General features: G+C 42.0%; 1 protein-coding gene across 1 annotated transcript; it reads right to left on the bottom strand.

The window, feature by feature from the left end:
• Positions 1 to 1,739: 1,739 nt before the first annotated feature.
• On the bottom strand, positions 1,740 to 24,248 carry MTURN (maturin, neural progenitor differentiation regulator homolog). Its single transcript, XM_077811210.1, has 3 exons — positions 24,060 to 24,248; positions 14,368 to 14,490; positions 1,740 to 8,313 (listed from the first exon to the last, which is right to left on the bottom strand). Exons 1-3 carry the CDS (start codon positions 24,219 to 24,221, stop codon positions 8,203 to 8,205), a joined length of 396 nt encoding a protein of 131 aa, XP_077667336.1. The 5' UTR covers positions 24,222 to 24,248; the 3' UTR covers positions 1,740 to 8,202.
• Between the last annotated feature and the right edge of the window lie 1,732 nt (positions 24,249 to 25,980).

Genomic DNA, 25,980 nt, shown 5'->3' with positions numbered 1-25,980 from the left:
CCTATGCTGTAATTAAGAGCTTTTCTGCCCCTTACCTGTTTGTACTATTTCTTTTACCCTAATCTGACCCCCTTCCCCAGCACCAAGTGAGATGTGACACTGCAAAGAAATCTCACAAACCAGTACCAAATGCAAATGGAGAAGTTAGTATCATCATTCAGAGTGAGTCACTCAAAATTTAGGTTATACTGACCTCTAGGGGACTACAATAAAAAGCCAAAAATATAAAGACCTGAATTTCCATTTACACTAAGGTCCCTTCACAACACTGTGTGATAATGTAAAGGGGCCTGAAAGTAAACGTAGTGTAATTATACTTGCTTTCAGACCCCTTTACACTGCCACAGCTCTGTAAAGGGACCTTAGGTCCAAATTGTTCCCATTCCCTGGTTTCTTTATAATTTTGATACCTTAAGAAAAGCACACACAACTATGCACCTGTGTGTTTAAAATATATACATTTGCAAGTTATGTAGTATTTGTCAATTGCTGGGGCCAAGTGACAAACGTACGAGCAAAATCTTTCTCTGATGCAGGAGGTGAAATATGAAGACTTGTAGGACAAGAGCGTTTGTTGTTGTGGGCTTTTTAAAAGGGTGTATGGATCTGCTTAGATGGCATGCTTTTATGAGGTTTCCTTTTGCTGCAATTGTGGTTGATGATGGAGGTGGAGCGAGCAGGGGCGAGTTTTGCAATTTGTAGGCTACTGCTGGCACAAACTCTAAAGGAATTTTCCTCACCACAAAGCTAAATTTATCATGTCACTGGAATAGCCTTGGCTCTCTTTTACTGACATGGAAGAGGGAGTGTCCCAGACAGTTGTGCTGAAGCCCTGTGCCTCCTGAAGAGCTGTCTGAAACTCAGAGAGACAAGGTGGTTGAGGTAGTATCTTTTATTGGCCCAACTTCTGTGGATGAGAGAGACAAGCCTTTGAGTTTACACTAAGCTCTTCTTCAGGTCTGGGATCCAATCTCCTGCCTGATCCACAAAGGGTGGACACCTTGCCCCCAATGGGAATGGTTCAGGATTCTCCACTGAGCATCCAATGACATTTCCCCCTTAAATGGTGTCCCCTGTTGAAGGGAACAATTCCAGCCACGGAACTTATCAAAACAATATGTAGAGTGTTAAAGTTAAATGCCTGTTCTTCCACAGACAGAAAATTATTTCAACAGAGTGAATGACGGTGGATTCGCTAGACTGGCACAGTAGTCTTCCAAACAAATCTGGGTATAGTATGCCGATTTCACGGTTGCATTTAAAAGTGCAGTGTACAGGCATATCAATGGACAAGTATTGCCATTTTCATTTTAGACAGAATGGATAACTTCCTAATTTCCACAAGACAGAGGACTTGTTACGTGCTCAACCAAAGCCTGCAGGGCAACAGCAACTCATATTAGGACAGCGAAACTACTGCCTCATGTTGTCAATGTTAAGATTTGCTAGTGATCCGTTCAGCTGAAAACAGCTGATAGTCCTGAACTCTGCCCTCCCAAGACACAGCTTGATCTGTAGGGTTTAGAACTAAATCTCACACAGTGCCTTACATTTGCAAATATTGTATCTGTTCCACCACACACCGAAGCTGCACAGAAAATATTAAGCTCGAACCCAGCCCCTTCCCCCTCTCACAGCATGTTCTTTGAGTTGTATACTCTGTCCTGGAACCACTTTCTAGCATTATTTCACTCACAGAGAAAAGAATCCAGAAGTCATCAAAGTTTGGTAAGCTCTTTAATGGCAAGCTACATTGTTGGATTTGATGCCTAGGTGTCGGGGGAGAAAAAGTAGGAATGGAAGAATAGACAGGGTTCCATTAAAAGTTCACACCTTTTAAAGCATTTAACAAAAGGGCAACATCTTTTGGCAACCCATTTCACAGCTTTGTAGTCACAAACAGAGACAAATCTTCCAGCAAGAAAATGAGAAAAACCACATTAAAAACAGTTTTGCATGGCAAATGGCTCGTTACTTCTGCTTGATATGTTGCTGGCTGGATTGAGCCCAACATTGGTAGAGTAAAACTTGACAACAAAAATTGATTTAGACCGAACTCCAGCTCTGACATTTATTCCCCTACTCCCTAAAGACGAAAGTAGACATCCTTTACATGCAATGTTACCACACATCTTTGTCTACATAAATAACAGTATGTCAGTACAGAAAGGGAATTTCAAAAGCTCAAAGTATGTTACATGAAACCGCTGTAGCTTTTCTGTGGTCAGTACTGGCTAGCTCAAAGAATTTTTTCTACAGACAAATGAACACCACTTGTGATACTCTATACGTTCCTGCTTACAACTGAGCTCTGATTGGTGAAGCAATGTTACATGGCTTTATTTAAACGAGCTTGTAATAATGGAGCTGCGCCTTTATGCATAATACCCTTTAGAAATAATAAAACAGGTGATGTTAAAAAATCCCAACTTAATGCATTTGAACAACAATTTAGCACACTGAACTTGTCATTGTAGGTAGGGCTCTTAAACAAATCTCCTCCTACAGAGTGCAATGTGCATCTGCCATGGATATCAGATCCCAACAATGCAATTTAGTAAATTTCAGACAAAGTCTGATTAAAATCCTAAAAGGGGCAGTTTCTGGTTTCAGAGAGGACTCGATATTTAGATATTGAGGAACTCTAGGGAGAATGATCTGTCTCATTGTGTGTTTTTATTGTAATAACCCCCTTTGGAAATTTAGGTCCCAATCTTACACCTTCACTCCCAATGACTTCAGGGAATCCACCCACACAGAGCCTGTTAGGATTTAATAACTTCACTTCTCTCAGTCACTCCTGCCTAGTAATCAGGGACCATGGTTTTCCAACTGGGAACTCATATTGCAGAAGTGGGTTGGAAGAGAAGGGCTTTGCCAGATTTAAAAACCAAACAATAAAATAACCCCCTTTGTTCAGCACAATTCAGAACAGAGTACACAGACACTGGATACAATGTGCCTGCTTCCTTAGCCACTCAATCTTCAGAGCTGGACCCCCCAGGCTGAACTGGATTTTCAAGTGACTAGTGATTTCAGATGCCTTTGTTTTTGGGTGCCCAAGATGACACATCTTGAAGGGACATGATTTTGAGAGGTTGGGTGTTCAGCATTTCTTGGAAATCAAGCCTCATTAAGATGTCTCAGTCCGGACACCCAAAATCACTAGTCACTTATGATCAAACCTTGACCAGTGTGCTTCAGTCTTGGGTCCTGGTACAACATTACTAAAAGTACTCTTTATTGAGAGAAATTGGACAGCTATTCAATGTTTATGTGAAACAACAGCCATCTGCAAACTATTTTGACTGTAATGGACCCTTGGGATGGCTTTTCACAGCTTATTAAGAAGTAACCACAGCTGCGGCTGGAAATGCCACAAACCACTTTGCTGCAGAACACCTTCCCCACTCCTGCTCCCCTGACTCAAGCAGCATGTCCTGCTACACAGGGTGAAATTGCAATAGTATGTGCGCAGGCCACTGATAAAGGAAATCTAGCTACAATTACTTTCAGCAAAAACTGCATTTTATGAGCTTACAAATTTCAAAGGCACAGAGCTACCCAAGGGGGGAGTGGGGTGGGGAGGGGACTGACTAGCTGAGAAATAATATGGGATAGGGCTCGTGATTTGGACAGGACGGTCCTGAGAGATTCAAGTTACTGATTATGACCATGTGTGGTGGGGTTGTTAGTCCCCACATCTGTGTTCGTGAACACAGAATTGCAGAATTTAGTTTGTCTCTAAAATGAGTTGCCTGTATCCAGATCAAGCTCTTTGGGGTCTTTTTGTTCTGTGTTTGGACAGCTCCTAGCAAAATGGGGTCCTGGCCCCTGGCTGGAGCTCCTATGCTACCACAATACAAATAATAAATAACAATGCCAGGAAAAAAGGTTTCTGAGGCCTGGTCTACACTTAAGATTTAGGTCAACATAGCTATAGCGCTCAGGGATGTGAAAAACCCACACCTCTGAGCCCAGGTCAGCGTAGCTATGAACCCCCCGTTAGAATGCTTCGGTCCGCCTTCCTAGCGCCACTCGGGGAGGTGGACTTCCTACAGTGATGGAAAAAGCCTATCCACCAACATAGGAAGCACCTACACTATCATGCTATGGTGGCATAGCTACTACAGCACATCTGTGTCACTACCGTGCCTGTTGTGTTGACATGCCCAAAGTTAATCTTTTCTCCATCCTCCCCTTGTCACCCCCACACGTTTATCAATCATTATGCTAATTTTAACCTACACAGAACTACACCCCTGACTTTGAGACCTTATAGGAACATGTCGCAGTTTCTCTATGGACTACATGGGACCCAGAAGCAGACTGCTTGGAGCTAGGTCTAAGATTTCTCAGCAATCCTGGCATTTTCCTGAAAGACGCCATTTTACTCTCTTGCCTGGCATCACCCTCACCCCACCAAAACGTAAGTTGTAATGTTTATAAAACGTATTCATTTTTTCCTGACGTTCCACCTATTTCTGAATCTCCCCAAACAGGACTCTGCTCATTGCAAAAGTGCAACTTGGATTCCAAAGCGCCCAGTCTGAGAGTCTGATACATTAATATTTAGTTAGAAAATCAAATCTACACATGGAAAAAAGGACTGGTTTTGCCCATTCTTTTTTACTGTCTTTTCACCAACATTCTGCTTTGAGGACGGGCAATAATAAAATACTTATCACCTTTCATCCCTAGATCGGAAAAGCTCTTGATATGGGTGAGTAAATGTGACTATCACCCTCATTTTACAGATTGGGAAACTGAAGTACAAGAGATTTTTCAAAGGAAAATATAGGAGTTAGGCACCCATTTCCCAACGAATTTCACCAGGATCTGGATTCATAACTCTCGCAGGCTCCCCTGAAAACCCTAGTGACTCACCTAAAGTCAAGAGTGAATCAGTGGCAAGCTGATAAGAAACACCAGATTCCCTGACTCAGGCTCCCCCCCTGCAAGCACTTACCCACGTTGTGTTTGCAGGACTGGGATCTCAGAAGGGCTATCCACCAGGCCATGCCTCCTCCTTTAAATTACTGGGTAAGTGGCTAATAATTCCAACTCAGACAAGGGAAGTGAGAAGGAAAAAATAATAATAAAAAGTGTGGAACCCGTGTGGTTCCACTAGATAATTCAGCATTTCTTGGATTGTTTGATAAATAAGAAACAATACCATAACAACACAGAAATGGATATGGTCAAAGTCTAAGAAACCAATATTTTTTTATAAAATACATTCTATATTAATGCTCATTTAACATTTAATACACATGTAAATTTATATTTTATCCTCTCTATATAAAATTCCAGTTTATTTTAAATGGTGCATGGTAGTAGCCTGACCTAGCAGTGCCTCAACATGCTCAGTTCCCAGCAAAATCAATGGGAGACAAGGGGGTTCAGCACTTTGCAGGACTAGGCCCTTTCAGGAGCCTGATCTTCAGTCCTTATTTGGGCAAAACTCTTGCTGGCTTCAATGGGAGTTTAATGGGAGTGAAAGCTGCAGACTAGGACCCTAGGCAAGTTGCAGAAGTCACTCATATGGTATATGATGTTCAAAATAAAAACAAATCAATGAATACAGGAAATAATATATCTATCTTTATAATTTACAGCTTCATGTTTGCTTGTAACCATATTAATGATCCACTGCTCATTTGCAGATCAGAGTCAATAAAAATGCAGGCAAAGGTGGCAAAGTGCAGAATACATCACAACTCCATTGTATGTAGTTCACAAGGGCTGGATCCTCCAGCCTTCACTCACTCAAGTAGCTCTTACTCACAGAAATAGCCCCATTGTAGTCAAACGGCCTGATTCTCATTTGCATTAAGGCTCCTACAAATTACATCTATACCCATGTTAGAGCAGTGCGAAGGGGCCTTAGTGTAAGGGAGAACCAGAAGCTGTGTGCACAGTCATTTGCACCTGTGCAAAATCGGTCTAAATGGTTAGCAAATCAGAATGGCAGTATTTTATATCCACCTTGTATAGGTGCAAACAATGCATTGCTTTAGGTTTTACGCAGAGGAAAATCAGCCCCAAAAGGTCTATTTGTATGATCAAAGGATCAGTGCCTAAGGAAGTAACCCCCAAAAGGCTCCTCTGAAGGACGCCCCTGTGTAAAGTTATGACAAGTCTCTTTTAGATGGAAAGGAAAGAAAAACTTGGGTACTTAAAGCAAGGATGGAAACCACTGGTATTACACTTTATTTTGGTAAGCAAAAAGCCTATTACTGCTGTACAGTGTTATACAATGAACTGGCACAGTTCTCACACCACTAGTCCATAGAAAATGTGTTGCGACTATCATATTTATGCCTGCATGCCAAGAGAATGTACAAAGTTTCATTAAGTTCGGTTTCTTGTCTATTTAGTGATATTCTTAAACTCAGACTTTTACAGTGTTGCAGACACTTCTGTGCATATTCAAATACCATTTTCCATCCTGGTTACAGAAAGTTTTGCCTCTGTTAGAAAATTAAGCTTTATGCATCCCCTAAGCCTTCACCAGACACACAAATCACCAAGAAAATTAACTCTTTAACTCGCCTTTAAAACAATTTCCTTTACAAACATATCCAGTAGGAGATACTGCTAATAACAGGGTTTTTAAAAGGGTGTCAGTTGTTTCTGAGAGTTGTCCAAGCATTTTCTCTTCACTCAGTGTTAATTTTTATAAAGCTAATGCTGCATTAAAGGGCTCTGAAGTTTGAGACCTACATTTTGTGTTTTTAAAAAAGTTGTCTAAAAACAGTCAATTAGAAATACTTTTTTCGATAGTGGAAAACTGCTGTACGAGAATGGAATCCCTTCTTTTCTTACATTTTCAGAATAAAAGGTGAGTAAATAAAGAGGCTGTGTGTCTTCACCATCTGATACTCACTTGGGAGTCATTTACACCTGGGAAAATGAGGTGTAAAATACTATGGGTCTTACTTTAATTTATACTGAAACCCCTTTCCACCACTCTGGCGGACAGGTCATCAGCTGATGGAAACCGTCATCATTCCATTGGCAATTGACACCAGCCGAGGACCCACCCTAGACAATGTAAAGGGACCTTAAAGTGGCCATAAATTACATCTGTGCTCCCTTCAAGACCTTTTTACACAGCGAGAACAATGTAAAGGGACCTCAGTGAGAATAAGAATCAGGCCCTACCATTCTGGTTTGGTAGCATTTTACACCCACTTTGACAAGTATGCTACACAAGGTACAAGACACTGAAGAACAAGGCCCAGTGTGAAGAAGGATTCCATTATAATTTAAAGAGCCAGGTGCTGGTTTACACCCTTAGGGCTTCAAGGTTAAGTTGCACTTTAATTCAGGATGCTGCAAGATTTGAATAAAGTTGTTGTTTTATTAAAGCCAGTGAAGCTAAAGGTTGATTTTCGTGCAGGAGGAGAATACACAATGGAAATTTTTAAATTCATTTAATTTCTATTAAAACAGCATTTGGCTTTGGAACAGATGGCATCAAAGTACCAATGTGTATCACGACGTGCACTGATCACACAAATGTCCTAATTATGCCCAGTGATTAACCCAGCACCTGTACATTCAGGTGGTGTTAAGAAACACTAAAATGTGCTGCACAAGCATTTATCTGAATTTTGTCCCTCCTAAGTAATTATTTTTGTTCAATCTTTATCTGCACTTCTGCAATATTAACCACTATGAAACTAGTGTTTTACAGGCATAATCTCTCACAGTTTGATATTCTGATTGGTAGTACAGCAAAAAAAATATAATAAAAATAAAAAATAATTGTTGAATTAAAACTAAAAGTGCAGATTGCATTTATTCTCTGCATTCATTTTCCTCCATAGGGTCATATGTGAGTACTTCACACACTATCCAACAGTTCCTACATTCAAAGTACTCTACATTCATGTCAGTGAATGTTATTCTCAAACATGAGTCAAAGAGACAGTCAGCGACAAAACTAGTTCTAAATTAATGATGGCAGAATGCTACCAAGACAACTCCATAGAAACCCCACTGAAACAGGAGTGAAATTCAGGTCACTTCTTAGCAAAGCTCATCACAGAGATATTTATGTTTTTATTATTTTTTTTAAACTTTGATTCTGGGAGCCACATTTCCCATGTGATGCGCTAATTCAAAAATGCTAATGCAGGAGCACATGACCCCACCTGGTACCAACAGATTAAAATCTTTTAATTCCTCAGATAATTACTGCTGGCTGACACCCATTTGTTGGTGATCGGCTTCTGGTTCCTCCTCTTCCACGTCTGCGTTATACTCTTCAAATGCATCATCATCGACATCTGGAAGCCCCAGTAACTATTTTAAAGAAGAGAAAATGGGAAAGTGTAACAATCAATGGCAAAGATCCAACTGATGCCATGTTGCCAATTCTTGCAAATTTACCATGTGTCTTGCCCCGATATTTGGCTTTTTTCTGAAAGCCCCTGAGTCATGAGGTTATGAGAGAATCTCTGCTTTCTTTCTTTTTTTAAAGTAAATTTCCAGTCCTCATGGTTGCATAGAAAAGCTTCATGTGAACCAAGTGCACCCTAAAGGCTCAGAAACCAGCAGACAAATAAAAGTATCCACAAATATTGTGTTGGGGGGTGGGGGTAGGAGGAGAGACACCTTATGATCTTTATGCCAGTCATGATTTTTGAGGCCTGAAATGCATGATTTTTGAATGCTTACGGTTGGCAATACAACTGATGCTCTAAATTCAAAAGGTCCCTGTGTAGTATACTTAAGCTCTAGTTAACTCAGTTTAAAATTCTCCATTTGCATTGCATTCAATAACCCTACAAGACGATCACACTTATTCCTTTTGCACCAAAAAGGAAACCATTCTATCCCACTAACAGAGGAATGACGAGAGTGCAGCTTGCTGAGTTAGATGGGGTAGCCATAGGTGCTAAAGCCCTAAAAAGACCAGAAGATCCCAGCATGCAATTGCTTCATCTTGAACTATTCACCCTCTCAATCAAGCTGGAGCATTTTATGCTGAATTCAGTAGTCTTACCAGGAGATAGCTGCATATTAAAATCAACGTTGGCCACAATCCTCTCAAATTTCTACAAATTAGATTTAGGCTCCTGACAAAGTACCAATTAGGACTGTCAAGCGATTAAAAAAAATCAATCATGATTAATACCGTTTAAATTTTTTTGATGTTTTCTATATTTTCAAATATATTGGGACTGAGTGGACTTGTAGGATCTAAAGTTTTACATTGTTTTGTTTTTTAGTGCAGTTATGTAACAAAAAACCTGCATTTGCAAGTTATACTTTCATGATCAAGAGATTGCACTACAGTACTTGTATGAGGTGAACTGAAAAATACTATTCCTTTATTTTTACAGTGCAAATATTTGTAATAAAAAATAATATAAAGTGAGCACTGTACACTTTGTATTCTGTGTTGTAATTAAAATAGATATATTTGAAAATACAGAAAACATCAAAAATATTTAATACATTTCAATTGGTATTCTATTGTTTAATAGTACGATTAATCGCAATTAATTTTTTTAACCGCAATTAATTTTTTTGAGTTAATCGCGTGAGTTAACTGCAATTAATCGACAGCCCTAGTACCAATACATCTCTCATCTGGGCAAAGTTTGGATGCCTCAGCTCTATAATGTTTCAGATCACTGTAATGGCAACTGTTTGTTTTAGAAGGTGGAGAAACTATTTGAACTTTTCCCTCTTCCTTCAAAAAGAGATTGGCAAGCCAATGAAATTCAGGAATACATAAGCATATCCCACTCAAAACAGTACATCTGCTTTGAAAATCTCATACCAGACCCCTCACAAAACTTACATAAACGGCTACTAATATCTGCAAAGCAAAATCATATGCTAAGCCTTATTGGTAATACTCGGTATTTAGCCTGCTAAGACTGAAAGAGCAACCACAGACTCACGCTGCACCTTCCTTAGAGAGGGATTCAGCTGTTGTCTTACAGAAGGGACAAAAACAACTGTCTCCACCAGGAGAGGGAAATTTTTATACAGGGATATGAAAATTACAAGGCCAACTTTTAAAAATGTGCATTAGTTTATTATATTTTTGTATTCAAAACTATTCAATGGACAAAAGGACAATATCCAGCTGTGGCCTTTGGGCCCGGTGAAGCTCATGGTTTTTGGGCCCACCATCCCTTGATCTGTAGGAAAATTAATCACATAAATGAGAATCTTAACCTTCATTTTGGGGGTGAGGGGAGTTTCTAGCTCTTTGCCTTCAAAATTAGCATAAGAAGGGTAATGAGATATAAACATATCATGAGGGTCAAAAAGGACAAATAACAGGGAGAGAGTCGGGGGACCTACAGATCACACACACACGCTGTACTAGTTATGTAAAATTAATCAGTTAAGTGAGGAGTCTACTCCAAAGAAGCATCTTGCTAGTCCTCTCTGAAATCCTTAGGGGATTAAATCCATGGACGTTAGGTACCTAAATACCTCTAAGGATCTGGGACTAAGTGGTTTAGGAGCCCAATTGCCATTTTCAAACGTGACTTGGATAGTTAGGTGCCAAAGTCCCTTTACGTTCAATGGTAGCTACATGTCTACATCACATAGCGCCTTTGGAAAATTTTATTCTTTGTTATTATTTATACTGCAGTAGCAACCAAAGGACCCAATCAGGATCTGGGCCCAAAGCACTAGGCAACATACAAGCATTTAGGAAGACCCAGTCCCTGCCTTAGAGTGTTTACAAAGAAACAGAGGGAGAGTGGGGCAAAGTGATCAGGCTCATGGCAGCCACAGCACATTAGCATCATGTCATTTTTCTTTTAAACACATCAGTTTTATATATCTGTCTTATTTATATTATAAAAATCTTGGTTTTAGTGTGTTGGGGGGGAATTGTGGGTTGAAGTGGGGGAAGAAGAGAAGGCTGGAACAAGAGAGGGGAATGGATAAAAGGAGAGAGAAAATGAGGAGGCGAGCAGCAGAACAGGATAGAAGAGAGAGGAGGAAAAATGGAGGAGGGACAGAAGCCTACTGGGCATGGAGAGCTAGGCCAGCCAGCTGAAGGAGTGCACCAGGAAGAGATGGGCTGGATGAAGGAAGACCAACAAGCAATCACAATACAGCAAATGATGAGAAAACAATCCAGAGTTTATTTATTCATTCAGTCCATGCTATTCATCTATCAGGGATTTTGGGGTGCAGTGGGTCGATCTCTGAGCCTTACATAAGATTGAAGGCCATGAGCATATCAGCTTTTACATAGAAAATGTCCTACTTGTATTTAGTCTTTCATACTGAAAGTACCACACATTGTCGGAGGACTTGAATTTGCAGAAAGATGTTGCTGGTACATCTAACCAGAGAAAAGTAACAGCCATTTGTATTTAGGGTATACGATTCAGTTGTAAATAAATGCTTTGGGTAGGGACTATGTTCCTGGGATTTTTTTTTTATCTTGTATATTTTAACTAGTGCAAAGTGTCTTGTACACTCATGGTGGTATCTAAATAATCCACTAGTTTGTAAACAGCAGATGTGGGGGAAGGTGATAATGTATTTAATCAAAATCTAACAAACAAATATTAAAATATGTCTATATATGGCTTAAGAAATAAAAATGATTCTACTCTGAAAATAATGTGGATGCATTAATTCTTTCACATCAGGAATCGATGGTCAGACAAAAAGATAGGTGCTTAGAACTACCAGCATAGATGCTTCACAACCTGTATTCAGGAACTAAAACGGCATAGTAGAAACAGGTATGTTTGAGGAGATGAGACAAGAATGCAGAACACCAAAAAAGTGACGAGTTTTGTGGGGATTTTATTATTTATTTGATTTTTTGCTAGGAAGAGTCTAAAGAAACTCAATTTAGTCTACCCAGGAGAAAGTTAACAGTGACTTGATCACAGTCTATAAGTATATGGGGAAGAGATTTCTGGTAATTTGATCTAGCAAAAAAGGCATAATAAGATCCAATGGTTGGAAACTGAAATTAGACTAATTCAGACTAGGAATAAGGAGAAAGTTTTTCATCTCACAAATGTATTGAATAGCTGAGAACATAAAACTGAAGGGAGCATTTTGAACAGTAGTGATCAGTCAGTAACTTATTTCCAGTGGCTAATTATCTAGGGATGTGGTCGATTTTCCGCCAAATGAAGCCTTTAAATCAAGATTGGATATCTTTTTTAAAGATACACTGTAGCTAAACCAGAATTTATGGGCTTTATGCAGGAATTACTCTGTGAAATCCTACAGCTTGTGTTACATAGGAGGTCAGACTAGATTATCACAATGGTCTTTTCTGGCCTTAGAATATATTACCTTTCATTTCTTCAGTTTAAGAGTGACTTAATTTGGTTTATTTTAAACCAATTCTTAATAGACTTAAGCTAAACTTAAATAAACCTGATTTAAACAGAAACAAGAATGTCCAAACTGGGGTTTGCATAAACTGGGGTTTGCATCAGTTTAATTTGGTTTGAAACCACTCCTTTAGTTAAACCACTGGAACTTTCTTATGTAGACAAGGCCTTAAACTATATTGAGGGAAGGAAAATCTCTCTCAAGGGCTGGACATTGTTCTGGGAAGTGTATTTTTATATATTTACCATAATTAGAGTAGCTGCATAGATGGATCAAATTTCCAGTCCCTTCTAAGAAAAGTGTGCATCGGCTTTATTCACCTCCACTCTCTAGATGGATTTTTTTAAACTAAGTTATTTCATTTTTTAAACTAAGTTATTTCACAGTTGCCAGTGAAATTGGCAGTTGGCCTTTTAAGGTTGCAACACAGAGTAAATGAGGCCCAGTATTTCATAGGCACACTCCTGGCCACTTGCCTTTTGTATTAAACTCTTTGGATAAAGTTTAGTCCTCATGATCAGCTGGTCAAAATATCATCAAAAAAAGTTAGAAGAATTGTCTAAAATTTTTCATTTTTCATCAGATGTTCAAAAACATAACCAGCTTCGCTTACTGACATGATCTAAGCAGACATAGTGAAAGCACATGACTCTGCCAATAAACCCCTACTCCTCTTTATGACACTCCAGATATTCCAGTCCTAGGTCACTCAAGAGAAGAGGCTGACAATATGCTGTATTATGTGGTGGTTTAGCAAGACAAATGTATAGTCGGGACTATGCTGAGACCACCAAATTCTCCTCAGTTTGACAAAAGCCACGTTTTAATATCGGTCTCTGGCAGCAGATGGCTAGTACAGTAACATGAGGCATCTTAGCCCTATACATCTCGGCGCTATATAAGGACTGATGAGCAAAATATAACAAAACAAAAACAAACAAAAAAGTCAAACTATTACTATTCCACTCAGCTCAGGATAGCATCTCAGCAAGTATCTCAAATATCAGGTGACCTCAAGGTTAAATATGAACTTAGTTTGAAACAAAAAACTGTATTTCCCTCCACCTCCCCAAACTGTATTTGCTTTATACAGATCCTTGAAAAACTCCCAAATTCCAGTGCCAGAAAATGATTCTGCCACCAAGTCCTACATAGTTTTGTAGCACATGGGACCCCAGTAACGAGCGAGTGCAGAAATAACGAGGAATCGGTCAATGCTACGCTCAGCTGATGCGGCAACTCATGGTGTCGGACACCATCAGGTGGTCAAGGGACATCTACATAGAACACACCACTGGACATCAGCAATACCAGGAGGGATGAGCTGGAGTGCTGATGAGAAGTGCAGTCAGGCAAGTAACAAATACTTTCCTCATGGACTGTATTTTCTAAATGGACATCTTATCCTAATTCTCAATTATTGAGGGACTATCTCCACTCATGGATATATTTTGCTTTCCACAACCAAATCTCTGTACAACTTTTCATGAGTGATGTACCCGAGTATTCGGATTCTAATATCTAAACTGTATTGTTATATCTATTCACCTAAATTTGGGTTATTACTGATTATGTACTCTATGTATCATATGACTTTTAAAAACTAACTACATTGTGGATAATCTAAGCACTATACCCAAATGTACAGACACTTTTCCCAACCTATGTATTATATAATTTTTTTAACATTAGCTTTAATAAAATTTTTAATTCCATTCTTCATACTCAGTGCTGGATCATGTACAATTCATCATCAGGGTGGGGTGCCAGCTTGACTGGCTGAGACATCAATTTGCTTCCCACCACAGCAGGGAATCTCAATTTGTCAAATGAGAAGCTAGAAATAAAAAGGCATCTGATTTACAAGAACAAGTTCCCTATACTCACTGTTAGCCTGTTTGGGCTATTTGACTGGACAAATAAGTCATTGTGAAAAATCTGTCTTGTTCTCAATGACACATTTTATTAAAATCACAACTATAGTAAATATATAGAAGTAAAACAAGCACTTACAGGCCTGAAAGATTTGAAGACTTTTTCCAGTATTTCATGGAGGGTCTTTTTACCACAGGAAGAGATGTAGTCCTGTGCCAACTGCAGGAAAGGTAAGCAGTCCTCACTTTCACTCCACACATGCTAAAAGACAATAGCAATGAAAGAAAGAACAGGAGTTAATAGGAATTCAATGGATTTTTTCTTATGATTTTATAAGGTGATATGGTTTAAAGATGTACTGGACTGCAATTTAAATTTGTACTAGGGATACGGATATTACATTACTTCAGGAACTGGGTATGGTCCCACATTTTTAAAGCAGCCTCCAGAGATACAACTTGGTTGCATTAGCACAATATACCAGGAGATAGAGAAAACGATGAAGGCTTGAAAATAAATTAGAAAATACACCGTTCATGATTGAACCAGGGTGGGGAATCAGAATGTCCCAAATACACATTGCCTCATGTATATCATTTTACAAGTAACGGTGCTTTTGTTTAACATCAGCCCTGCAAACTCAGCTTGGGATCTGAAAGTCAAGATGAGGTTTTTCCTTCTTATGCATCATCCGCAGTAATAATGCCCCCAGGTTGTTTGACCCTGTAAATGGAATTTGGTAAACAACACGGCTGATGATGCACAAGAAGAAATGACCCACCTTGATTATCATACACATTGTAAGGAGAGTGATCACTTCAGATAAGCTATTACCAACAGGAGAGTGGGAGGGGAGAAAACCTGGATTTGTGCTGGAAATGGCCCACCTCGATTATCATACACATTGTAAGCTGTCCTATCTCAGGGCCTCTCCTTCTGCCCCTCCACCCCCACAAACATGATACAGTTCTCTGGTGACCTAGAATCCTATTTTCGATGTCTCCGACTCAAGGAATATTTCCAACATACCTCTGAACAACATACTAATCCACAGAGACCTCCCTACCAACACTACAAAAAGAAGGATTCTAGGTGGACTCCTCCTGAAGGTCAAAACAGCAGACTGGACTTCTACATAGAGTGCTTCCGCCGACGTGCACAGGCTGAAATTGTGGAAAAGCAGCATCACTTGCCCCATAACCTCAGCCGTGCGGAACACAATGCCATCCACAGCCTCAGAAACAACTCTGACATCATAATCAAAAAGGCTGACAAAGGAGGTGCTGTTGTCATCATGAATAGGTCGGAATATGAACAAGAGGCTGCTCGGCAGCTCTCCAACACCACTTTCTACAAGCCATTACCCTCTGATCCCACTGAGAGTTACCAAAAGAAACTACAGCATTTGCTCAAGAAACTCCCTGAAAAAGAACAAGATCAAATCTGCACATACACACCCCTGGAACCCTGACCTGGGATATTCTATCTACTACCCAAGATCCATAAACCTGGAAATCCTGGGCGCCCCATCATCTCAGGCATTGGCACCCTGACAGCAGGATTGTCTGGCTATGTAGACTCCCTCCTCAGGCCCTACGCTACCAGCACTCCCAGCTACCTTCGAGACACCACTGACTTCCTGAGGAAACTACAATCCTTTGGTGATCTTCCTGAAAACACCATCCTGGCCACTATGGATGTAGAAGCCCTCTACACCAACATTCCACACAAAGATGGACTACAAGCCGTCAAGAACACTATCCCCGATAATGTCACGGCTAACCTGGTGGCTGAAATTTGTGACTTTGTCCTTACCCATAACTATTTTACATTTGGGGACAATGTATACCTTCAGATCAGCGGCACTGCTATGGGCACCCGCATGGCCCCACAGTATGCCAACATTTTTATGGCTGACTTAGAACAACGCTTCCTCAGCTCTCGTCCCCTAACGCCCCTACTCCACTTGCACTATATTGATGACATCTTCATCATCTGGACCCATGGAAAAGAAGCCCTTGAGGAATTCTACCATGATTTCAACAATTTCCATCCCACCATCAACCTCAGCCTGGTCCAGTCCACACAAGAGATCCACTTCCTGGACACTACAGTGCTAATAAAATGATGGTCATATAAACACCACCCTATACCGGAAACCTACTGACCGCTATTCCTACCTACATGCCTCCAGCTTTCACCCTGACCACACCACACGATCCATCGTCTACAGCCAAGCTCTGCGATACAACCGCATTTGCTCCAACCCCTCAGACAGAGACAAACACCTACAAGATCTCTATCAAGCATTCTTACAACTACAATACCCACCTGCGGAAGTGAAGAAACAGATTGATAGAGTCAGAAGAGTTTCCAGAAGTCACCTACTACAGGACAGGCCTAACAAAGAAAATAACAGAACGCCACTAGCCATCACCTTCAGCCCCCAACTAAAACCCCTCCAATGCATTATTAAGGATCTACAACCTATCCTGAAGGATGACCCAACACTCTCACAAATCCTGGGAGACAGGCCAGTCCTTGCCTACAGACAGCCCCCCAACCTGAAGCAAATACTCACCAGCAACCACAAACCACACAACAGAACCACTAACCCAGGAACCTATCCTTGCAACAAAGCCCGTTGCCAACTGTGCCCACATATCTATTCAGGGGACACCATCACAGGGCCTAATAACATCAGCCACACTATCAGAGGCTCGTTCACCTACACATCCACCAATGTGATATATGCCATCATGTGCAAGCAATGCCCCTCTGCCATGTACATTGGTCAAACTGGACAGTCTCTACATAAAAGAATAAATGGACACAAATCAGATGTCAAGAATTATAACATTCATAAACCAGTCGGAGAACACTTCAATCTCTCTGGTCACGAGATTACAGACATGAAAGTTGCAATTCTTCAACAAAAAAACTTCAAATCCAGACTCCAGCGAGAAACTGTTGAATTGGAATTCATTTGCAAATTGGATACAATTAACTTAGGCTTGAATAGAGACTGCGAGTGGCTAAGTCATTATGCAAGGTAACCTATTTTCCCTTGTTTTTTCCTACGCCCCCACCCCCCTCCCCGACCTTCTTGTTAAACCCTGGATTTGTGCTGGAAATGACCCACCTTGATTATCATACACATTGTAAGGAGAGTGGTCACTTTAGATAAGCTATTGCCAGCAGGAGAGTGGGGTGGGGGAGGTATTTTTTCATGCTTTGTGTGTATAAAAGATCTTCTACACTTTCCACAGTATGCATCCGATGAAGTGAGCTGTAGCTCACGAAAGCTTATGCTCAACTAAATTGGTTAGTCTCTAAGGTGCCACAAGTACTCCTTTTCTTATTGTAAGGAGAGCGATCACTTTAGATAAGCTATTACCAGCAGGAGAGTGGGGTGGGGGGACAGAAAACCTTTTGTAGTGATAAAAACTACAGTATAAAACTGTAAAAACTGTAGTATAAAAACATCTTATGTGTTTTCCACAGTATGCATCCGATGAAGTGAGCTGTAGCTCACAAAAGCTTATGCTCAAATAAATTGGTTACTCTCTAAAGTGCCACAAGTACTCCTTTTCTTTTTGCGAATACAGACTAACAAGGCTGTTACTCTGAAACCAATCTTGAGTATGTCCATGGAGTACTCTGACCTGCCCCACAGCCTGGTTCTATGAAACTCCACGCCTCCAACCTTTCCTGTAACCCCTGCATATTCTGCCAATACAATGTTGTTTGAAAAAGACTGCATGCAAGGGCTGATGAAAGCCTTAAAACAGGGACATGACTTGCATTGAAGTGCTGGGTGAAAACACTGTTCACAGGATGCTTTCTGAATGCCTCTCTCACTGAGATTCTAACGACAGAAGCATAACGCTACAGGGAAAGCTAGATGCTACATCTTCTCTTACTTTCCCCCCAAAGTACTGGGCATCTAATGTATCTGTTAGTACATGAACAGTAGGCTACACTTAATAAGGGTACAGTAGAAACTCTGAAATTAACCTAATATTAAGGAAAGAGTAAGAATCAAAAAATGTCTCAACCCATAACATGCAAACTTATTTCCTAGTCAGCAGAAATTAGCCGACATGAATTAAGTTCTACATTTCTCCAATTAAGAGATTGCAAAGCATCAGCTAAGCTACCTCTTTAAAAAGAAAAATTATAACTACCTTTGTACTAACCTCACTTGACCTACATTTTCTTTGATGCCTGTTACAGTTTACAAAAGTAGTGTGTGTTTCTGAAGTGAAATTTCTGCCAATATATTTCTGCCAATACATGCAAAAATGGCCCCTTCCTACTGAGCAGATTTGCTTCTGGTATTTGTCCAGAGTCATACCTGCCCATTTTAGTGACAAAAATATGTTTTTACAGGGAAATGTAATCCTGTGTAACCTCACAACGCTATTTTTTTACAGTCAGAGTCCCACCACATTTTAAACTCCACTGTGAATTTATCAGCATTTGCTCAAAATAAACTGGTCTTGTGCACGAGGGAAAACTCAAGCAAATTACTCATCAGAAAATCTTTTAGTCTTCAAAGAGGGATTTTTTTTTACATAGTGTAAAGCAATAAGCAATTAAGGCTTCCAGCAATTTCCACATCTACGGGAGATTTAAAATTTTGGTTGTAGCAACAAATGTATTATGGAAGGTCGTAAGTGTCATCAGTAAGCATCTCATGTGGGAAAGGCTTGCTTTCCTCTACCAAAAGAAAACATGAAAGTATTATCATGATATCTTTAATAAAGCTGCACCTACAGTCTTTTCTGCAAGTTTAGTACTGATGCATGAAGCAATTTAAGGATTTGAATCTAAACAGTCTGATTCACGTGTCTCCAAAAGACCCAGTAAATGGAATTTTTGTCTTTCACAATAAGATAAATGAAAATTGATGATTCAGCTCTTGCTTTGGAAGTTATAGCAGGACTTAAAAACTGCACACATTGAGGATGCTTTTGTTGAGAAACCCACTAAATATCTGCAATCTCTTTGCAGTAGGGAAAACAGCCTGCTGGTAAGCTGGGGTAAGAGAGTTTAATTGTGGCAGAGCAATAAGGAAAAGGTAAACCTCATCCTCCAGATAAGTTGTTTTCAGGCTAGACCTATTTTGCTCCTGGTTGCTTTGTGTTAACACAAAAGCACACAGCTACTAATTTCAACCTCAGCTGACCCAGGATCAAGGTTGAAATATTTAATTCAGCATCTGTGCATATCTTTGGAATCTTTGGAAAGCAAGGCTGAAGCAGTTCATTGTATAGCGCTTGAAGATTTTTCCATTCAGTCTTTAGCTGGTTCAGCAATATTAAACGATATTGATGGATCATTTTTTTCCAAAATCTACCTGTTGAGCATGTTAGTAAAGTATTTTATCTTTACTGAGGTAATTTTGGTGATGAAGAGTGTTCAGACTAGCTGATTCTATACTAACATGTATTAGAGGAAATGCTGTAATAAGGTAACGCAAAATTGGTGCTTGTAGTATCATTTAGTATGAATACTAGAAATAACAAAGTGACAACAGAGAATACATAATATAAAGAATAATTTATTCCACCCTCACCCATACTGGGTAAGGTTATATAGCAAATCCAGCAAAGTATTTGGGGGCCACTATAACCTATAAAAGCAGAGATTAAGGCCCAGATGTTAAAGGTACTTAAGCACCTAAAGTACAGATAGATGCCAAGTGGAGTTAGGCACCTCAAGTGCTTTTGAAGATCCCACGAGGTGCCTATCTGCATTGTAAGGCACCTAAATACTTCTTAAAATCTAGCCGTAAGAGATCTTCTCATGTAATTAAAACTATGCAATACTGGAGTTCTCAAATATTTTCATAGTGTGAACATATGTGATCTCTCGCCTGCCATCCATCTCCACCCTCTGACAAACAGAGGCTAGACACACCATTCCTTACCCATCCTGGCTAATAGCTATTAATGGACTTAACCTCCATGAATTTATCTAGTTCTCTTTTAAACCCTGTTTTCATCCTAGCCTTCACAGCCTCCTCAGGCAAGGAGTTCCACTGGTTGACTGTGCACTGTGGGAAGAACTTCCTTTTATTTGTTTTAAACCTGCTGCCCATTAATTTCATTTGGTGGCCCCTAGTTCTTATGTTATGGGAACAAGTAAATAACTTTTCCTTATTCACTTTCTCCACACCACTCATGATTTTATATACCTCTATCATATCCCCCCTTAGTCTCCTCTTTTCCAAGCTGAAAAGTCCCAGCCTCTTTAATCTCTCCTCATATGGGACCTGTTCCAAATCCCTAATCATTTTAGTTGCCCTTTTCTGAACCTTTTCTAATGCCGGTGAACCACATCTTAACAGAGATCACTTTATGGACCACATCCTTTGCATTCACAATCACACAACATTCCCCTGGCAACTACAGCAATTGCTTAAGTGGAAAAGTAATATTAGGAAAGTATTTAATATATTTTTACCTTCTTTTAATGTAATTCAGCAGTTGCAAACTAGGAGGAATCACCTATACCCATTGACTAGCCAGTTCTCTCTAGACCGCTAGCAAGTGCTTTGTGGGCCACAGTTTGGGGAATTTCTGATTTAACACAATAAAAAAATTATTCTCCCCCGCCTATTTCTCATCTACCCCCTGCTCTTACTTGTCTTCCTCTTCCTTCTGTCACACTCCTCTAATTAATCATTTCATCCTTCAAAGTTCATGATTTATCACATACATTTCTGGCACCCCCTATGTCAGTGGTACCCAAACTTTTCACGGTCACACCCCTCCCTTACCCCTATCCTCATCCCCCCACCTTGGGAGCCGGACTCCCTCGGGAGGGGGTGGAATACAGACCGGGCTAAGGGGGACAAGGCTGGGGTCACAGCTGGGATTGGGTCTGCGGCCAGGGCTGGGAATAGAGCCACGGCCAGGGGCTGAGGGCGGGAGCAGAACCACAGCTGTGTCCGCGGACAGGTGTGGCTCCTCTCCCTGCCCCAGGCTGGCAATGGAGCTTCGGCTGTAGGTGGGGCAGGAAGCAGGTCTGCAGCAGGGCCTGCAGCTGGGTGCGGAGCCTCGGCCAAAGCTGGGGACGGGTCCTGGAGCCCGGGTCGTGGTCGGAGCAGAGCTTGGGGAAGGGTGGTGCTCCCTCCCGACCCAAGTGGGGGCTGGCTCAGGCCCCGCCCCCCCATACATTCCTCTGTACTCCCCAAGGGGAGCACAGCGACAGTTTGGGGACCTCTATGTACTCTGTTGAAGTCTCTTCCTTATTCTGAAATGAACATGTAAAGAAAGGTGATGAAAACACTATGGGCCTGATTCTCATTTATACACTGCAAGTGCAGATCTGATTTGTTACTCATGCTAGCTAAATTATAGCTAGCATGGGTACGCCTACCTATGCTACAATCGCACCTTCACTTAAAGTGCAGACATGCCCTCTGATCCCTTCACAACACTCTGACAGTGTAAAGAGGCCTCAAAGCATGTAATCACACCATTCTGGCAGTGAAAATGGGCCTGAAAGTTGACGTAAATTAAAGTCAGATCCATTCATGTGGCCAAAGACATAGGAAGGGTCCGTAGTGCAAATGAGAATCAGGCCCCATGTTTTTATTGTTTTCTTAAAATGAACTTTAATACACAGTTCCACATATAATGAAAACTGTCTTTGGAACATTTAAAAAAAAGAGTCTGCAAAAATGAGTCTGTCAGGCTGGTGTAATTAATATGGTGAACAGATCATTATAAGTTCTAAGCTGTTATACTAAAGAGACATCATCAACTGAGGAACAATCATTCCTGTCTTTTTTGTAAAAGGACTAATGCTAAAAGTACCTCCTGAGGGGACGACAGCTGAAAGAGATTGGAGAGACATAGTTCTCAGTTTTTCTGGTAGCTTTGGGTTTGGGGATGGAGCCTTTCAAACAGAAAAACTGGGAAGAAAAAAGAAAATGTGGTTGTAAAACCACAAAAATTGGCAGGATAGTGCAGAGGCAGAAGTAGGATCTGAAACTACTTACACTTTTGTAGTTTGTTTTTTAATTGACTAGATTTCAACTAATGCTGATTATATAACAATATAATACAACACACAAATAAAAAACACATGAGCTTTCTCTGTGATGTAGGATATCATTAGAATCCCTGCACGGAATTATAGTCTTAGCCCAGATCCTGCAATTGGATCTACATGATAGCCAAAAGTGCTACTGACTTCAGTAGGGGTTGGCATGGCCACAGGCATTCACCTGCAGGTGTCCAGTTGAAGGATGTGGCCATTTAGGGCTGGTCCTACAGGGAGCTGTACACGTGCATAGGTGTTTGCAGCATTGGGGTGTCAGGATCCAGTCCTGCAATGGGCAAAAGGGCCTCCACAAACTGGCAGAACCCTGACTTTTGTTATACAGTAGCTGGTGGATACATTAGTCCTTCAGTTAAACTCTGCATTGTCTCCTGATTTATAATTCTGCAACACCAGCTGCATAATCTGATAAATAAGCATCTTCCGACTGGGTTTTGTGCTCTTTGGGGAAGTCACTTACCTGCACTCTGTCTCCATTTACCCAGCTGTAAAATAGGTTCTTATTGCACCTATCTATCAGAGGTTTTATGAGGGAGAACTTACTAACATTTGCATAGCAGATTGAGGGATGTAAGGTGCTATGAATTAATATGCTATGGTATTTCTTCAATAATGCTAGAAGCCATTTTAAAAATAAAACATTCTCTTAAGAGTACAGAACTAGAGCTGTACAATTTATAAACCCTGCAGTAAAGGTCAGGTTTTTCCATTCAACACTAAGATGTTGGAGTGGGGGGGGGGGCACTCTTTCCATCCTGAAGCCATTTTTGTTACCATCACTGTAGGAACTTGCTGCTGAACTCCAGCAGGCCAGGATGCGCAGGCAACTGAGGCTGCTGGGGAAGGGGGAAAAGGAAAGGCCAACACCTGCCTCCCATCACACTATAAGCAAGATGGGGGTGGGGAAGGATATTTAGGAAAGTTTCCTGGAGGATCAAGGGTGACTAAGAGTAAATTCACACACCCCTAACCCCAGAGAGGGGATGGGACGCAGGGGGAGGGAGCCCTGTCATTCTGACTCCATTTTATTCTCCACAGTCTCCATTTGCTGCAACAGCAAAGCAGCCCCCCAACCACAGCCTAGGGGGTCAGCGCACTTAGTGGTACGCAAGCCATAAGCAAACCACAGCGCAGGAGCAAGAGGGGGGCCTCAGGCTCCTCCCCATCCTCTGGGGGCCCGCATCCTCACCCAACCCCCAACTCCTCCAGCTCCACAGGGTGGGGCTGGGGTGGGGCTGCGAAGGGCCCCGCGGCTCCTTGCCCTACCTGGGGCGAGGGCCTCCCTCCATAGGGTGGTGGCTGCTTCCCCACCCCCCGGCAGCCCAGCCCGCCAATGACCACCCACCACCAGACTCCATTTTGCAGCTTTTTGCTACGGGCTGGCAAGTCTCTCCCCCCGCCCCCAGCCAAGGGCTCTGCCAGCCCAGCCCCAGGCCCGGCTGGGGCCCGCTCTCCCCGCCCCGGCCGCTGCGGCCGGAGCCCCCCGCCCGCCCCGCAGGGAGGCCTGGAGCCCGCCCACTGCGCCCCAGCCGCAGGGCAACCGGGCTGCGCCCAGCCCCACACAGCGCGGGGAGGCGGCGCCGGCGGGGCGGGGCGGCGGGTCACTCCCTCTCAACCGGGCCGGCTGCCCGCGGGAGAGGGGGGGCGCGGGAGCCAGGCGCTCCCCGCGGGGTCCCACCCAAGCAGGCGTGCCGGGGGGAGACGGGGGATAAGGAGCGAGCAGCAGTATGGCGCCCCCCCCGCCAGCTACTTACAAAATTGTCCCCGCAGCCGCTGTCCGGACACAGCACGTAGAAGGAGACGCCGGGGTCGGCGTAGAAATCCATCCTCCGCTCCGTCTCCTCGGTGGCGATGAGCTCGAAGGGGGTGTTGGAGCACCACTTCTCCGCCACGTCCGCCAGCTGCTGGAAAGCCATGCTCGCTGCCTCGCTCCCTGCAGCCGCCGCGCTCCCCACGCGCCCTCGGGGCCTGGCTCCGTCCCGCCCTCCCGCTAGCAAACGGGTGTGGGGAGAGGTCCGGGCTGGGGAGCTCCCGATCCACTTCAGCACCGCGGGCTGCGGCTCCCACTCAGCATTATTTGCTAACTTACATGTATTGTTTACATGCCGTGCGTACAAGGCGCCCTCCTCCTCCTCCTCTTCCTCCTGCTGCTCCCTGTGCAGCCTGACATTGGCTAAGCGCGGCTGCGTTGTGTGTCTTGTGTGCAGGTCATTTGCGGGTGTGGATAAAAGCTGGATGTGGCCGGCTCCTCCTGGATTCGGCCACAGCCAGGCAATTTTTGGACCCAAGCGCCCCCCATGCCACTGACTGTGTAGAGAACGACAAAGACCAGTTTCTCCGAGGGCATCAAAAAATTCCAGACCCGGGAGCATCCTGGCTGCGAAAAACCATATTTGCCTGCTGGATCCAGCCTGTCTTTGAACCAGACTCCCAAATTCCACTGCATAAATAGAGACTAGATGCTCTGATCCACCTAAAAACTCCAGACCCAGATGCATAGCAGTGCCGCAAAAAGCTGGACTCGGCATCTGAATCTTGCTGGATCCAGCCAATTTTTGCTACCAACTCCCCAAATTCCACTGTCGAAACAGAGACCACATCTTACCGCTTTTGCTCCACAAAGAAAAATCTAGAAACCAAAATTTCTTTGTGTAATGATGCTGCAGGCACTGAGACTCATTGTATGTTCTGTGTTGGCTCCTGCCAAGTTTAGGCCCCCAAACCACAAATTCCATTGTCTAAATAGAGAACGTTACTACTCCTAATGCTCTAGTAAAGCTTGAACCTTCATGCATCCTAGCTCCACAGTATTGCAAGCACTTGGATTCAACATACAGAGCATGACAGATTTTGAACCCAGGACCCCAAGTTATACTGTCGAAAGAATCAGCACACATTGCCACACCAGTAAAAGCAAAAACGATGTATTCTGCCACAAAAACAGCTCTCTACCACTTGGACCAAGCTGTATTTTTGGCCACAACCCCCCAAATTCCAATGCCTAAGTAGAGAACATATGTGGATGTTCCTACTGCACCTAAAAATTCCAGACCCAGACATATCCTGTGTAAAACACATAACCCCATATCAAACACCTTGACCAGATTTTGTCCTTGAACTCATAAATTCTGAATAAGCTTAACTCAGAACCCTGTTGCTGCTCTGACTCTGCGAGACTAATCTGGGCTTTGATACATCCTTGTACAACATATAACCTGCACCTAAAACCTGCAAGATCCTACTAACATTTTACCTAAATCAACAGCTTCTACCATCTAAACAGAATAAGAGTCGGCACTTCTTTTCTACCCGAAAAATCTGAATCCTGCTATCTCTTAGTTGCAACAGCACTTCAAAAATATATATTAGAATCCTTCCAGATCCTGCCAATTTTTGGCCCCACGCATCAAAAATTTACTTGCAAAAGAGACATAAATTCCACTAACTGGGGCCTGATACAACCTGAAAAATCCAAACATGAATCTGTATCCAGCAAGATCTAGCCCGTTTTTTCCATTAGATTTTCAGAGCTTCATCTTTTATATAGAAAACAAATGTAGGGATCGTTTTACACTAAAAAAATCTGTATCCATTGTACTCTATTTCAATGAAGCCACAATAATCCAGATGTGTCATCTTTCTAAATACAGACATATTTCCACCAATAACACTGTA

The sequence above is a fragment of the Eretmochelys imbricata genome, chromosome 2 (assembly GCF_965152235.1).
Source record: "Eretmochelys imbricata isolate rEreImb1 chromosome 2, rEreImb1.hap1, whole genome shotgun sequence".
NCBI classification, from domain to species: domain Eukaryota; kingdom Metazoa; phylum Chordata; order Testudines; family Cheloniidae; genus Eretmochelys; species Eretmochelys imbricata.
This window is presented reverse-complemented; position numbering and strand designations above follow the sequence as displayed.

Coding starts and splice junctions, on each gene's coding strand:
- MTURN (XM_077811210.1), bottom strand. CDS start 24,221: ATGGCTTTCCAGCAGCTGGCGGACGTGGCGGAGAAGTGGTGCTCCAAC. Junction 14,491..24,059: donor GCGGCTGCGGGGACAATTTT/GTAAGTAGCTGG, acceptor ATTGTCTTTTAG/CATGTGTGGAGTGAAAGTGA. Junction 8,314..14,367: donor TCTTCAAATCTTTCAGGCCT/GTAAGTGCTTGT, acceptor TCTTTAAAATAG/TTACTGGGGCTTCCAGATGT.